The 15,891-nt window shown below is 47.3% G+C and overlaps 2 protein-coding genes across 8 annotated transcripts in view; one reads left to right on the forward strand and one right to left on the reverse strand.

The window, feature by feature from the left end:
* Window positions 1-1,735, forward strand: part of FBXO25 (F-box protein 25) — a 28,189-nt gene extending 26,454 nt beyond the window's left edge. For 3 of the 5 annotated variants that reach the window (XM_061424308.1, XM_061424317.1, XM_061424324.1), the window contains one exon: window positions 971-1,735. In XM_061424308.1, coding sequence (XP_061280292.1) covers window positions 971-1,060 — 90 coding nt within the window. In that variant the 3' untranslated portion in view covers window positions 1,061-1,735. Of the gene's footprint in view, window positions 1-344; window positions 372-970 lie in introns of all 5 variants that reach the window. The other 2 variants (XM_061424291.1, XM_061424300.1) reach the window with 1 other exon arrangement.
* A 4,228-nt stretch (window positions 1,736-5,963) lies between these two features.
* Window positions 5,964-15,891, reverse strand: part of TDRP (testis development related protein) — a 48,464-nt gene continuing 38,536 nt past the window's right edge. For 2 of the 3 annotated variants that reach the window (XM_061424346.1, XM_061424354.1), the window contains 2 exons: window positions 9,807-9,910; window positions 5,964-8,492 (listed from right to left, as the gene is read on the reverse strand). In XM_061424346.1, coding sequence (XP_061280330.1) covers window positions 8,147-8,492; window positions 9,807-9,910 — 450 coding nt within the window. In that variant the 3' untranslated portion in view covers window positions 5,964-8,146. Of the gene's footprint in view, window positions 8,493-9,806; window positions 9,911-15,891 lie in introns of those variants that run through there. The other variant, XM_061424339.1, reaches the window with a different exon arrangement.

Consider the following 15,891-nt stretch of genomic DNA (forward strand, 5'->3'; position numbering starts at 1 on the left):
GGGCTTCAGGGAAACCTGCTAGAAACGTTCCAGTGTGGCCCGCTGCTCTGCATGTTCTCAGTGAAGTCGTGACGGTCATTTGGCTCTGCTGTCTCACCAGCTGTGGGCCCGAGACTGGAGGAGGTGGAAGCCAGGTCGGCCCCAGACGGCCTGCGGGTCCTCTGGCTTCCGGCTGCTGCGTGGGGCCTCGGGGGCAGCTCTCCCCTCGGTTTCACTGCCCAGTGATGTTGGTCATTTTCATAAATGATTCATGTTCAGCCTGAGTCCTGGTGTGGCCTGGCTCTTCCTAACCCTGTTTTCCCTTTTTTCCTCCCTTCACTGCTCTCCTCCTCCGCCACCTCCAGGACTGCCGCCTTGCTTTATTACTCGAGGTACCTCCTCTATGCCCGCGTCTGTGCGCGTCCCCTGTCTGGGGCTGGGCCGTTGAGGCCGCAGCCTCTGCTGACGTGTGACTGGCCTTCCTACTTGGCCACCATCGGGGTCCCGCGAGCTGCCTTTAGACCAGGGGTGTAGGCTTGGCTGGGTTGGCGGGGGGGGTCCTGTCTCCAGACACTGGCCTAACTGGCCCCCAGGTCCTGAGGCTGTTCTGTCTGCTGACACAAGCGAGCCCTGGGTGTTTCTGCCGTGGGGCGTGGTGCTGGGCCCTCGGGTGAACGTGGGTGGGTGGTGCCCAGAGCAGTTCCAGAGTGGATCCTGACCCACCGCCAGGGGAGGGGGCAGCATGACCAGGGCAGGGTTGGGGGTGGGGAGGAGGGAAGCGCAGGCTCCTCCCGGCCCCCTGACTCAGGGCCGCCTGTACCCCATGCACTGGCAGAGAAACTCTCCCCGCTGAGCAGCCACGTGTTCCTAATTCTTGCTTGCTGTCCACATACCTGTGTGGTGGGGTCCAGGTGCATTTAAGTGAATGCCTGGTGACTTCTGAGCTGTCTTCCTTCCCAGCACGTGCGGTAACGCCCTGCCCTTCCCACAGGACTCGGGCCACCCCTGCACGGCTGCCGACCCGGACAGCTGCTTCACGCCTGTGTCCCCGCAGCACTTCATCGACCTTTTCAAGTACTGAGGGCCTAGCCAGGCCCACCATGACCTGGAGTCTGCGTTGGAGGCAACGTGAAAAGGGCCTGTGGGCAGGGTGCCTGTGGCTTCCACCTCTGAAACCGGGTCAGGGAACCCCAGCAAAATCCACCTTTGAAATAGGGTCAAGGAACCCCAGCAAAATCATTTCTGCTTCTCTCTTTAAAAAATTCTTCTAAGCACATTAAAATTTGGAACTTTGTGTATTTGTAAATATGGTTCAAAAAGAGTGTGTTTTCAGCACCACATCCTGTGCTGAACTGACACTAACAGCCAAGAAGACTGCCTCTTAACTCAAATGATGGTTTCCCGATTTTGTAGTGATTGGGGTGAGGGTAGATCACGGATCCTTGTAATGACATTGTACAGAATATTTATTTTTCTTAAGATGTATATTAACAGTTTTGGTTGTGTCTGCACGAGTCTCCTCAGATACAGAAGGATCCAGGGAAGTATGTGCCTGTCTCCTGGATGCTCAGCAGTGGGTTGTGAATTGTGCAGATGGCTGAGACCCACAAGGGCCTGAGTCTGGGGCTGTGGTCCTGGGCTCGTGCCCAAGACTGACAGGCAGGGCCCTGACCTGGGGGAGCCTGGTCTGGCCTGCACCACACTGCTTGGAATCCTCTTCTAGCAAAGTAATAAATCATGTTTGTCTACCTATTTTGTCAATTTTGCATCTTACTGAAAAAAGTAGTGTCAATGATTTTGATAATCATGTATTGAAACCTCTCAAAGATAATTTTATTTTAAAAATATTGCATGTACATTTTAGAAAATTTTGAAAATAAAGGTTTATAAAAGAATAAAACTGGTGCATAACCCTGGCACCCAGAATATGTGTGCTTGGAATGGCCCCGGCAGATACAGGGGAGAAATGAACAAGGTCAGGGACCCGAGCCCAGGCACTCCTGCTTCCTTCTTAGCAGGTGGAAATGTGCAGTCTTGCGTATTTGTAAATAAAGAGTCTGTGCTTTCAGCACACGTTCTGTGCCGAACTGGTGTAGCCAAAACTATGCTTAGTTGTCAGATGATTGTTACCCTGTGTTGTGAATCAGGTGGAAGCTTTTCATAAAACCATCAACGGCATATATATTGTTTTCATTTTACAACCAGCTCTTTTTTTCACAAGAGTTTGTAGAAATACGGTTTTTATTGGTGACACGGTACCATGCAGCTGGAAAGAATCACTCTGTGATCAGCAACACTGCACAGGTGCTTCCATCCATCTGATGATGCTCTCCTCACGTCAGACAAGCAGCAGAGCCTGGGAAGCAAGTCAGAAATCTGCAGGGACATTCCCAGAGCAGTGGCGAGAGTGGGTGGTGGCATCTTTCTCCCCTGAAGACGGATGTGTGAAGAGGCTGTGAGGTGGGGGTGTTCCTCCTGAAAGCTTCCTGATCACTTTTATCTCTGTTCTACTTTTGGCAAATTACCTAATGTGTGTTTACTTTTGGGGTGTTGGTCTTTTTTGTGTTAATTTCTTAAGAAGACATTAACCTCTTGAAGTGAGTTCTTCCCCCTCAACAACATGAAAAGTCTTAGGAGACGTGTGTAGCTGTCCCCCATTAATCAGCCCATCTCCACAGGCTGTAGATGTGCTTGGACCGGAACCCACATACAGGGGTCGGCAGGATTTCCAGCAATTGTGTGGGGCGGGGATGTGACTGGGGTACAGTTGGGGAGGGGCAGACAGACCATGCACACTGTCCCTGGGCCCCGACCAGTCGTTTCCCCATGATCGAACGGCATAGATCAGGAAGAGGGGTGTTGTCCTGGGCCGCAGCTTTTTGTGGCATTCCTGAGCATGGTTCCGTGCCCATGATATGGCACCTGCATGTCCTCTGTGCTCGCTGGACAGCTGCAGGGGACCCGCAGCACCCCTGTGGGAAGCCTGGCCCCCGGGAAGTGCCATCAGCACATCCATGGTGTCCGTCTTGGCGTTGAGGTACATTTTCCCACCCGGGTTGTGACTTGTGGGTCAGGAGGAGCCACGGTAGGTTCTGCAGCTGACACAGGAGCTGCTTTTGGGGCTTCACAGAGTTGGCTGTGCATGGTCAGGGCTGTCCACAGAGAACCACGTCTCTTTTTGGGACAGTATTGAAGGGTTTGGTGTTAGTTTTGCTGTAAATGCCACTTTTAGAATCATACACAAACAAGATGTAAGGTGTTTGTAGACTGATCCTGTATCCTCTTCAGAAAGAAAGTGAAGTCACTCAGTCATGTCTGACTCTCTGCGACCCCGTGGACTGTAGCCTACCAGGCTCCTCTGTCCATGGGATTTTCCAAACAAGAGTACTGGAGTGGGTTGCCATTTCCTTCTCTAGGAGATCTTCCCGACTCAGGGATTGAACACACGTCTCCCGCATGGTAGCCAGACGCTTTATCATCTGAGCCACCAGTGAAGTCCTCTTAACTTTGCTGCTTTTGAAGCTGAAACTCCAATACTTTGGCCACCCGATGTGAAGAGCTGACTCATTTGAAAAGACCCTGATGCTGGGAAAGAATGAAGGCAGGAGGAGAAGGGGACAACAGAGGATGAGATGGTTGGATGGCATCACTGATTCAATGGACATGGGTTTGGGTGGACTCCAGGAGTTGGTGATGAACAGGAGGCCTGGCACACTGTGGTTCATAGGGTGGCAAAGAGTTGGACACGATTGAGTGAACTGAACTTTGCTGAAATCACTAAATGGATCTGGTGGTAGTTTGTAGACTCCCTGGGATGCGGATGTACATTGTGAGGTCTGCACGTGAAGGAGGCTCATCACCTTCTTTTAGCGGGATACTCTTTTTTCCTTCCTCGTCAGCTCTAACGCCAGATCCCCATGGGTGAGGACGGCAGTCCCTGGGGGCTGTCTGTCCTTCACCTGTCGGTGTGCTGCAAGCTGGGCATCTCTGGGTGCCTCAGGGTGAGGTGCTCCCTTCCAGCCCCATGTTGTTGGGGGCATTTTACATGGAGGGGTGTTGGGTTTTGTTGAGTTCCCTTTCTGCACCCACAGAGGTGGTCACGTGTTGACTTGTTGGCTGAACCAGCCTTGCACTTGGTGGTTTTAGTTTGTTTCTCTGGATCGGACTGCTGAAGATACGCTGCATAATTGGCATCTTTTAGTATCTGTCTCATTCACGTTGTAGCATGGCTTAGGCTTTCCCTCCCTTGTGGGCTTTCCTGTCCTCCACATTCTGCTTCTTCATCACCACTGATGTGGAGGTGCTCCCCTACTTTGAGCTGCTGTGAACATGCTATACAAATCTCTCTTTGGAGATACACCCACAAGTGGGATTGCAGGACCGTGTGGTAAATACATGTTTAATATTTTGAAGAACCACCATACTATTTTCCATGGTGGGAATGTAAAATGGTGCTGCCTCTGATAGTGTGGAATAGTTCCATTTCTCGCCATCCTTGTCCTCGCCAACACTTGTTAGGTTGTGGCGTTGATTTGCATTTCTCGTGATGGTGAGCATCCTTTTCTACGCTTGTTCAAGAACTTGCCTGCCTTTTAATTGAGTTGTATGTGGTTTTGTTGTTGAATGTAGAAGGAACTATTATAGCTGGACACTTAAGGCCTTATCAGCTAGATGACTTGAAAATGTTCTGATTCCCTAGGTTGCCTTTTTCACTCTATTGATTGTGTTCTTTGGGGGCACAGACTCTTCACAATATGAACTGAAAGACATTTAGGTTAGAGCAGTGCTTTTTCTGCAAACTTAAGTGCATTCAGCTGGCTGAACAGTCTGGCAGCTGGCCAGCACCAACTGGACTGGGCTGGGCTGGGCTGGGCTGGGACGCAACACAGTTACAAACCATAGAACACAGGTGTGGGGACGTGGACTCACCACAACAGCATCAGGTGCAGTCCCCTCAGACACTCATGGGGAAGCAGCAACTACAGGAAGTGGTGGTATCTGTCTTTGGGGCATGGTGCCATGGAAGCCCCTCAGAGGGTTCCTTGCCTCACACTCACCACCAGAACCACACTTCTGCCATACAGCAAGTGGCAGCCACTGCCTTGGTCAGTCATTCAGCACCATCTGCACCCCCTGTGGGCTATTTTATCAGTTACAAAAATTTTAGCCAGTTCCTGTCTTCAAGCTTCTTATAGTGTCCTGCCTGTCTTTTGTTCAGTCAAGTATCAATTGAGACTTAACCATAAAATCTGGAAAGAAGCTAAATGGCTAGAAGTAAACTGGGAGAGTGAAGAGAAGGCCCTTTGCCTGCACAAGAGTCGGAGCATCTGGTGAAGTGAGTGAGAACCCGAGGGTCGGGGTATGAAGCTACCACAGAGCCACAGGCCCCCAGGGGAGGGTGCAGAGCAGGACCTGGGGGAGGGCACAGGCCACGAGACCGGTGAGGACAAGGCTGCCCGGGACACACACCACTGGGAAGGAGTTTGGTGGGACGCGCACTCACCACCTGGCTCGAGACAGCACTGCAGGTGCTACCCAGGTCCTAACGGGAGTCAGCGTATCTCTCCAAGAGGCTACTGTTTGGAAAGAAGAGATGAAACCTTAAAAGACTATTAAAGAACCTAATCAGGCTGGCTGTTGAAGGGGAGGCTTCCTTCAGGCTCCCCCTCCTCAAGTGACGGGGAAAAAGCAGGGCCCAGGGCGGGTGGCTCAGATGTGGGGCTCTGCTGCTGCTGCTGCTAAGTCGCTTCAGTCATGTCTGACTCTGTGCGACCCCATAGCTGGCAGTGCCTATTACTCCAAACAGCATCCAAAGGCCGTTCATATGTAAAAGCTACATCCTGATGACTGAGGTTGAAGTTGGTCATTTATCCATGAATCTACACATTTCGTTGGCATCTTGAAAGACACTGAAACTGTTGAGAAGATGTCATCAGCTCTAAGTCGTCAGAAGCAGATGTCAATAACCATGCAAACTAACAGGATATAAACCATGTTTTTATTTTTAAAAAACTTCAGCATTATGGATGAATTCAACTTCCTTTAAAACCAGTCACTTTCCTGTTAATGACAAAACAACAGGCAAAAGAGCAGACACGTCACTCTTCAGAGAAGCTGTGCAGTTTACAGAATTTAGACAGACCCGCTCTCTTGTCAGCCAGTGAACAAAATAAAGTTGCTTTGGTAAATTCCATCAAGAAAAAAATATCTTTCCCCCAAAGCACACCAATAAATATTTATATTAAAATCCACAGAGTTATTTTAATCAGATACAACAGAAGAAAAATTCATTTTTACATTAATGTTTGTAGATAAGAAAAGTATTATTCACGTGCATAATCCAACCCCACTCTGGCTTGCATTCGGTTGTGAGGAATGAGGGGTATGAGGGGCCGTTCTGCCAGCTGTGCATCACGTGTGTCCCCAAGGGGATCACAGGCACTTAGCATCATAGCACACTGGCACAGGCTCCCCGAGCTGGAGGCTGTCCCACCTGCCCCCCACCCCGAGCACTCTGCCCAGAACCTCAAACACACAAGTCCCTTCCCTGCACCTCATCACAGGATTAGCCCAAGATGAGCCCGAAGCTCCTGCTTCAGACAGCTCATCTCAGTCACAGCAAGTGTCTCTAGGGAGAAGGACTCCAGTCAATGAGCTGAACTGTTTACCTGAGGAAACACGGTTTTCAACTCCGCTATTAACCACTTCAAGGTTCTAACACAAACAGGATTTTACCACCACTCACATGTCCCCCTTTCAAGGCTCGGTGAAGTAAACTTGTCTATTAGAGAGAGAGGGACATGGGTGATTTTGACAGACGCTACACAGATGACAGACACAGATGGTTAGGTGACACATGTGGATTGTGGCTAGACGGCTGGTAGTCAGATGACAGGGTGTACAAAGACTGAGCGACCGAGAAATGGCAGGTGGCAGGCAGGCACTCTGTCACCCCCTTCACCCCTCGGAGTCCACGGAAATGCTAAATGGCACCCCTTGTGTGGAACAGCACAGAACTTCTCACTGAATACCTTGAAGATAGTGGCTCTCACAAGAGAGGAATGCACAGTGTAACTGGAGGTTTTTCTTTTTAACCAAAAACCCCTATATCTGTCCTGACCTCAGAGACACGTGGTCCTCCTGTGGGTTGGGTCTGTCTTGCTGAGGATACACGTGCTGTGTACCTGACCTGGGGCCCACCTGTCAAGGAGACGACAAGCAAGTTCAGAGACACAAGAGATGCTCAGTGACGCTCCCGAACCAGCCACAACACACAGCTTCTCAGGGTCCAACAGTCTCATTTGAAAAAACAAAACCCTGGGTGTTACAGAAAAGAGGCACTTTCAGCATTTTACCTACAATTTCAACTCTTAACTAGCAAGTTAATATTTTCCAAACAAATTTAAGTGTCAAGTTATTAAAACTGATCCATGCTTTATAGCATTCTTTAGTCTGCAATCAAAATAAGAACAAACTTTAGAAGAAAAGAAACATCAGTATTTAAAAGTTCAGGAACCTCAAGATGGGAACACTGTCACCATCTCATATGCTTGTGGGAGGTGAAGCTGTGTTTGCAGACAGTGTATTTCTGGGGATCAGATAACAGCCTTCACTTCTCCAGCGTTTAATTTGCTTGCATATTTTACGGTTTAATACAAACAAAGAGCTAGCACAATGTGACGTGACCTTTGGAAGATTCACGTTACACCTGGATTGCAGGTTTCTGACAACAGAAAAGAAGTGTGTGGCCGCTACATTCTTGTGTCATAGGATACAGGTATGTGCTACATGCAGAGACAGGGATCAAGTCACAGAACACAGAACCGCAACTCAGGACACAGAAAGACAGTTTTGTGGCAAAAAGCAAATCCCCACTGCGGTGAACTTCCCATCTAAGGTCAGCAGCACACGGATGACAGGTGGACCCTGTGCGTGTCCACTGAGAAATCACAGGACGCCTGGAATTTCCTCACTTGGCTTTTGAAGAGGAAAGCCAAATGAAACCGCACAGAGCAGATCCTCTGTGATTTTCATCTGGGAGAGACCAAACGGAACACTATACTAATAAACACCACAACACCGCAGACTCTAGGAATGTGAGGGAGATGAGATACAAAGGTGCACGATCAGGCAGACTTTGGTGTGAGGACACGTGGGGGCTGGGCGGTCACTCAAGCTCCTCCCAGTCGTCCGTCAGGTGGCCTCTGCTCTGCCGGCGGATGCTGACCAGCTTCCCGGCCGACCTGAGGCTCCAGCGCGAGCTGCTCCCTGCGCCGGCCAGGCTGGTGTACTTGCTAGAGCCCTTGGTGTCCTCCTGCCAGCCCGGCCGAGACACACGGTCACTCACAGGGCCGCCTGAGTCTGCCGCCACGTCTTCAAGGGCAAGTTTCGGAGGTTCCCAACCTTCTATCTCATCTGGTTTCTTGGACTGTATGTTCTGTTTCAAAACCAAATTGTCCCAAAATCCAGACTTCTTCTCTGTCTTCAACTCTTCTTTTAATCGTAAGTTAGTGCTACAGGAGATGAAAGAGTTAAGTGTTGGTGATCAGTCATCTTAGGATGTCAAGTTGTGTTTATTTTATAAATAAACTCAAACAGATAGATGTGTAAAACCTGAATATTAATATGGAAAAATCAGTCAGTACACGTGATTAATAAAATTTGTGAATGCCATATTTAAGGTACCACCACGTGGCAAAACTCAAGCAATGTCAGCCTCAGGGAGAAGACAGAAAAGCAAACTGTCTCAAGGCACACAGAAGGCTGAGCCTGTCTCTGAAGATACGTGAGAAAAGAGGCCCCAGATCCCAGATTCAGAAAAAGAGATTATTCCCTGTACCAAGTCGGTTTGCCACAGGCTTATTCAGCTGCAGCCTCAGATGTTCAGAGCTCAGAGCACTGTGTGCCCTGAGGAAAATGCAGCCAACTGGAGTGGGTCCCCACAAACGACACAGCACCCTGGCCGAGAGTCCCCTGGCCTAGCTGCGGAGAGCATCCCCAGAACATAGGCCCAACCTTCCAAGTCTTGTTTAACTGGACTGAGGGGCAGAACACAGGCACAAGTTCAAGGCCCCCAGGAGATGCTGGCCTGTTAGCTGCTACCCAGACAGCCCAGAGGACTGACTTACACAGTCCTCAAGGAGAGGGTGGGGAGGTCACAATCACGTGGTCAGAGGAGGGGGAGGACTGGATGGCTCTGATGGGTCCTGAGTGCTGCCAAGGTGCCCTGTCCACGGAGGAGCAGCCTCTCTATGGTCAGATTCCCCAGGATTCACCTGCTGTTGGCAACACCATTTATATTTTCAAATTTAAATTTATATTTTCATCTTTAAGTACATTTTTTTGTTGGCCATGCCACACAGCTTGTGAGATGTTAGTTCACCCACCAGGGATCAAAGCCAGGTCCACAGCAGTGAAAGCACCAAGTTTTAACCACTGGACTACCAGGGAATTCCCTAAATATATATTTTTTAAATTCAAAATATTTAACTAGCAGCATTGTCAGCACGTAAGTATAGTTTACAGGCAATCTTTGCATTTTTAACTGGGTTTTTCCTTGATTCTCTAGAACAGCTGCCACCTGCCCACCTTAAACATGTGGCTACCATCTGCTTTAAGGCTTGTAAGTTCAGTTTACAGCTGGAAGTTCAAGAGCTGGTCTGAGAAGCTTTTAAAATTTTTTTCCATTTTTCTATAGTCTTTCAAAGTGCTTATACTTAGAACAACTCATTTCCATCTCCTCACAAGGGAGGAAGCCCCTCTTGTCCCCTCTCATGGCCCTGCCCTCTGTCTCTGGAATGCTTGCTCCCCTGACAGCGGCTACTCACGCTCTGGACTTGGGGGATTTTCGCCCTTCCAGCAGCTGCTGCTCGTCATCCTTGTTAAATAGAGAAGTCACTTCTTTCCAGCCTCGGAAAGTTGCTCCTGGAACCTAATGAAAGGTTAAGAGAAGATCAGACCTGACGCAGTGAATACACAGGTCCGAGTCGTGTCACCCAGTGGTCATGAAGCTGACACTTCAGCAGAGAAGCTGGCCCACACCGCCTTATCTGTGTGTCTGCACAGCGAGTTCTCCCATCAGCTGCAGGCAACCTCCATGCGGCTGAAGACAGTCACCCGCGTTTAGTAACTTCAGCCAAACGAGATCAGGTTGACGGGGCTCCCAACCGAGGGCGGAGGGGTACTGAGGGGTGGGGAGGCTGCACCACCACACATTTTGTAGATTCTTAGAAATGATTTTGTTACTTTTTCATTTCTGAAATCAGGATATAATTAACGCCTGGCACCTTAGATTCAAAGAAATACAGTAATAAGAAGGCAGGGATGGAGAAAAGGAAGTGCATCTGCAGGGCTCTCCTGTCAAGTGCCTTTTCCTGGAGTCACTCTGATGGCTCTGGAGCCTGAAATCACAAAACAGCCGGCAAATGTGACACCACCTAGTTCAGTCGCTCAGTCGTGTCCAACTTTTTGTGACCCCATGGAATGCAGCACACCAGGCCTCCCTGTCCATCACCAACTCCCGGAGTTCACTCAAACTCATGTCCATTGTGTTGGTGATGCCATCCAACCATCTCATCCTCTGTCATCCCCTTCTCTCTCCATACATGACCACAGGAAAAACCATAGCCTTGACTAGATGGACCTTTGTTAGCAAAGTAATGTCTCTGGTTTTTAATATGCTGTCTTGCTTGGTCATAACTTTTTTTCCAAGGAGTAAACGTCTTTTAATTTCATGGCACCTAAGGGAGCTAATAAAACTTCAGTAACTGACCCTAAAGAAATGTGGTACCTATAAACGTTTTATCAGAGAATTCAAAATAACCCTATTGAAGTTTAGTGAACCACAACACAAAGGTAACTAAATGAAATTAGGAAAACAACACATGGAACAAATAGGAACCATAAAGAAAAAATCTTAGAACTGAAAACACAAAACAAAAATTTTAATAGGGTCAAAAATAGACTTGACAGTGCAGAGAAACAAAGACATCTGAAAGTATCCAGTAAGAGAAAAAGAAAAAAAGAATGACAGAGAATGAAGAAAGTCAAAGGGACTTGTGGAACACAATCGGTACAGAATAAAAGAGAAAGGGACAGAAAGTATACTTAAAACAATAAGGACTGAAAATGTCTCAAACCTGGGGGGAGAAATGGATATCCAGATCCATGAGACCAAAGGACCCCAGATAAGTTGAACCCACGTAGATCGGCACCAAGACACATAATTAAATTGTTCAAAAAGAAAGAATTTTGAAAGTAGTGAAAGAGACTACTTACATACAAAGGAACCCTTCACCCCAATATGGAGAGATTTCTCAAGAGAAACTTGTCAGGCCAGGAGAGGATGAGATGATATAGTCAAAAGATATTTTAACTACTAAGCATTTTCTTAATTTACTTACTGAATTATAATTACCATAGGATATGGAGAAGGAAATGGCAACCCACTCCAGTATTCTTGCTTGGAGAATCCCATTGACAGAGGAGCCTGGCAGGCTACAGTCCACGGGGTTGCAAAGAGTCGGACATGACTGAGCGACTTTACACTCACACTCATTATAACAAAAGAAAAAAACCCTATCAACCAAGATTTCTATATCAGCAAAACTGTTCTTCAGAAATGAGGGAAGATAAAGACTCTCCCAAACAAACAAAAGTGAAGGGAGTTTGTCAGCACTAGACCTGCCTAACAAAAAATGCTTAAAGGAGTTCTGTGAGTGAAAATAAACACAAAGCTAGAGTACAACTCACTAGGACAGGTAAATTTATACTCAAGAGTAATACAGTAATGGTGGTACATAAATCACTTATAATTCTAATTTAAAAGTAGAAAAAAAGTACTAAAAATAATTCCAACTACAGTAATCTGTCCTTGGATACACAAAAATATATGTAAACTGTAATGGGTTAACAAGACCCAACTATAAGCTTCCTACAAAGAGTCTCACTTTAGCTTTAAAGACACACATAGCCTGAGTGAATGGATGTAAAACTAACTTCAAGCAAATGGTGAACCAAAAACAGTAGGGATAGCTATACTTATGTAACACAAAACAGACTTTACAAATGGTGAAGAGGGACAAAGGTCACTATATAATGATAAAGGGGTCAGTTCTATCAAGAAGATCCAGTTATTAAATATTTATGCACCCAATACTGGAACACGTAAATGTATAAAGCAGAAATTAACAGAATTCCCTGGTGGTCCAGTGGTTAGGACTTAGCCTTCTCACTGCTGAGGGCCTGATCCCTCGTTGGGGAACTAAGATCCCAAAAACTGCATGGTGCAGCCAAAACTACTGCTGCTGCTGTGCTAAGTCGCTTCAGTCGTGTCTGACTCTGTGTGACCCCATAGAGGCCGCCCACCAGGCTCCCCCGTCCCTGGGATTCTCCAGGCAAGAACACTGGAGTGGGTTGCCATTTCCTTCTCCAATGCATGAAAGTGAAAAGTGAAAGTGAAGTCGCTCAGTCGTGTCCGACTCTCAGCGACCCCACGGACTGCAGCCCACCAGGCTCCTCCGTCCGTGGGATTTTCCAGGCAAGAGTACTGAAGTGGGGTGCCATTGCCTTCTCAACTACTGCTAACAGCTAAAAAGAGAAACTGCAGTACAATAATAATAGCTAGCGAATTTAATACCACACTCTCAACAATGGATAGAGATCAGACAGAATCAATATGGAAACAGTCTGAACAACATTACAGATGAAATGAACCTCACAAACACATATAGAATATTCTATAATGTGACTGCAAAATACACATTCATTTAAGCACACATGGAACCTTTTCTATGATAGACCATATATTAGGCCACAAAACAAGTCTGAGCAAACTTAGGAGACTGTAAGCATAGTATCTTTTTTGACTGCAACATATACCATCAGAGGAGGAAAAGTGGAAACTGCATGCAAACTAAACAATACTCTCCTGAACAACATCAAAGAGGAAACAAAACTGTATCTTGAGACAGACAAAAAAATACAACATACTAAAACTTACAGGATGCAACTAAAGCAGTTCTAAGAAAGAAGTTCACAAGACAAAATAACAATCCTGAATAACATAACTCTATGCCTTAAGCGTGAGAAAAAGAACAAACTGAGCACAAAGTAAAATGGAGTGATAAAGAGGAGAAACAGAGACACGAAAATGACAGAAGAGTTATAAAACTAAGAGTTGGTTCTTTGAAAACGAAAACAAAATTGACAAACCTTTAGCTAGACTCACCAAGGAAAACAAAGAACCAACTTAAAATTCTAAATGAAAGAAACATTACAATTGATACCATGTAAAATAAGGATCATTAGAAGTTACTGTGAGATTACAATTGATATCACCCTGCTCCCCAGATGGGGGCTCTGCATTCATCCGGCTGACCCTTTTAATCTGTTAGGATGACACTCAGCAGTAAACTCTACAGAAACTCCTTAGACTAAGTAGAGAAACAGCTAAGGCTTCATGTGGCTTGCTCTGAAAACTACATACTGTACAATGGTCTGCTGTGGACCTGCTCCTCAGTGGGAATGCACAGATCAAAGTGACTCACCAGCAGAGCACAAGAAGACATGCAGTTGTTGTAGAGTGTGTGATGCTACAAATGCATTTACTAATAGTAACAAATACATGTAGTAGTCCTAAAATGTGAAAAATGTTCCTGATCAACCACCAATTAAACTTTGAGTTCTTGGTTTGTTTGGTCACTTGTGCAACAATGTTTGTATCTTTTCAATACCCAAATCAGTTGGCAGTCAACTCAATTATTCATGCTAATAGAAGAGAAGAGAGAGGTTCCTGATTCAAAGCCAAGTGCATCTGTGTGCCAAAAGCATTGAGCAGGAAAATGCACTGTGGAATCCCGAGGGGGTGACCCGAACGTCTGTCAGCTGAGGCCTCTTTAGGCAGGCAGAAGGGGCTTTGGGGACTAACCCAAGCCCACCAGCTAGACCCCAACGTGCTACCAGCTGTCCGTGCATATCTGGGGACTCAGACGCTCACTTTTTGTACATGTGACATCTGTGTACATGTGTGCATATTGACACGTCCTGTGTTTATACATTATATGCAGACAAGACCTCTAGAGGGAGGAGCAAGAGCTGTCAACTGGAGAATTGGGTGGCAGGCAGAGATGAGACTTACCACATCCCCTTCAGTCCATTTTCAGTCTTAGATCATGTGTCCCTGCTGGAAGGAGCAGGAAACAGGGCATCCTGGAGTGGTGGACTGGCCACGGGAGGAGGTGGCCCCAGGAAACTAAACGACAGATGGTGGGCAGAAAGAGCATGAGGTGTTGCCAGGCAGATACTGAGTTTTCTGGGAGGAGGAGAACAGGGAAAGCCACCAGATAGAAACTGGTGCAGGACAGAGCTCAGACACTCAAGATATAAATGCAGTTAAGAGGAGTTTCGTGAGGAAAATCAATAAAAGGCAGATGCGCAGTGGGCACAAGAAGCAGCCCCCAGTTCAGAACAAAGCTCCCCTCAGCCACTGGAAGACACTGCCCGCCTGGACACTGCAGAGAGGGACATGTCCAGCAATGCAGCCTCAGATGTCAGCAGATGTCAGCCTCTGACCCACAACAGAGGCCTTGACAAGTGGCGTTTTCCAGGGGCTGAGGGCAGGTAAGTGCGTACCCAGAAATCTAACTAGTCCAATAAAACACACCTCCCCCTGCGCCCTGGGAAACACCTCTCTGATGGAATGGAAAAGACTACTCTGAATAGCGTGCTCCTCTGAAACACAGTAGCAAAGAGCAAAGAGTCCACAGGCACAGGGCTCAGTCTCTAGGGAGACAGCTTTCCACAGGGTCCCACTGCAACATGAGACAGGCACTGAGCTTGCAAACCTGCTCGCAAGTATCTTGAGAAAGAGCTTCAACATTAACAGTGGTAACTTCTGAGAGCAGAATTCATGGTGGGGAGGGGAGAAATGGGTACTCTTCTTTTAATTATAAACTTCACAGTTCTTTCTGAATTTGAAAAACAAAAAGACAAGCTACTTTGCTAGGAAAGATTGTAATGTATAATGATAAAAATCTAATGTCTTCAATATAAAGAATTTTACAGAACAATTAAAAAAAAATCAAACGACCTAGTAGGAAAATGGGCAAAACAAAACAGAATCTTTTGACTTGGGAAGGCTCTCTGAGTATGTGGGAGAAGCCAGTCATGTGACTAGGTCTTCACCCCGGTGTCTCAGGAGGAGACCCTGTCAGGTGAGCCTTCTGGTTCTGGAGAAGGGTGGGCTCTGGGCCTGAAAGGACTTGGATCTTCTGTCACAGACAGCATCCAGCAGCTCTGCACGCCCTGCTGACCAGGACACTGCTCGGTAACATGCCCTTTTTTCCATTGGTTTTCTTTCTCTTGTTTAGCTTTGGGGTGCAGTCAGAAAGTGTTATTAAGAGTCTTGAAGCTGGTAAAAAGTCCCCAGCAGATCTGTTTACCACATGAGGTGTGAACTGAGATCTCCAGGAGGCACAGGGTAGCGGGCACTGTCCCCAGAGAGGTGGGTGGGTCTCTGCACCCGCTTGGGCACCACCACCTTGTCAGCACCCAGCACCTCAGGGGGGAGAAGGCCATTGCTTGGCTGCCCCGTCAGCACTCAGCCGCCTGCACGCCCGGTTCCCTGTGAGCATTCAGCCCTCTACATGCCTGGTTCCTCAGGAGCACTTGGCCGTCTATGCTCCCAGTCTCCCGCAAGCACTCGGCCCTCTATATTCCCAGTTCCCTGCAAGCACTGCCCGCCTACACTCCAGGTCCCCGACTTCTTTGTGCTTCACTGTCTCAGGAAGCGAACACAGAGATCTTGGTGCATTTAGAATCTAACACACCAGAAGCTATTTAGAGACAGTGATGAGACGTAAAACAAAACAACTTGTCCTCTGCTTTTGCACATTTGGGAACCAAACATAATAC

This window comes from Bos javanicus, chromosome 1 (genome assembly GCF_032452875.1).
Source record: "Bos javanicus breed banteng chromosome 1, ARS-OSU_banteng_1.0, whole genome shotgun sequence".
NCBI lineage: Eukaryota > Metazoa > Chordata > Mammalia > Artiodactyla > Bovidae > Bos > Bos javanicus.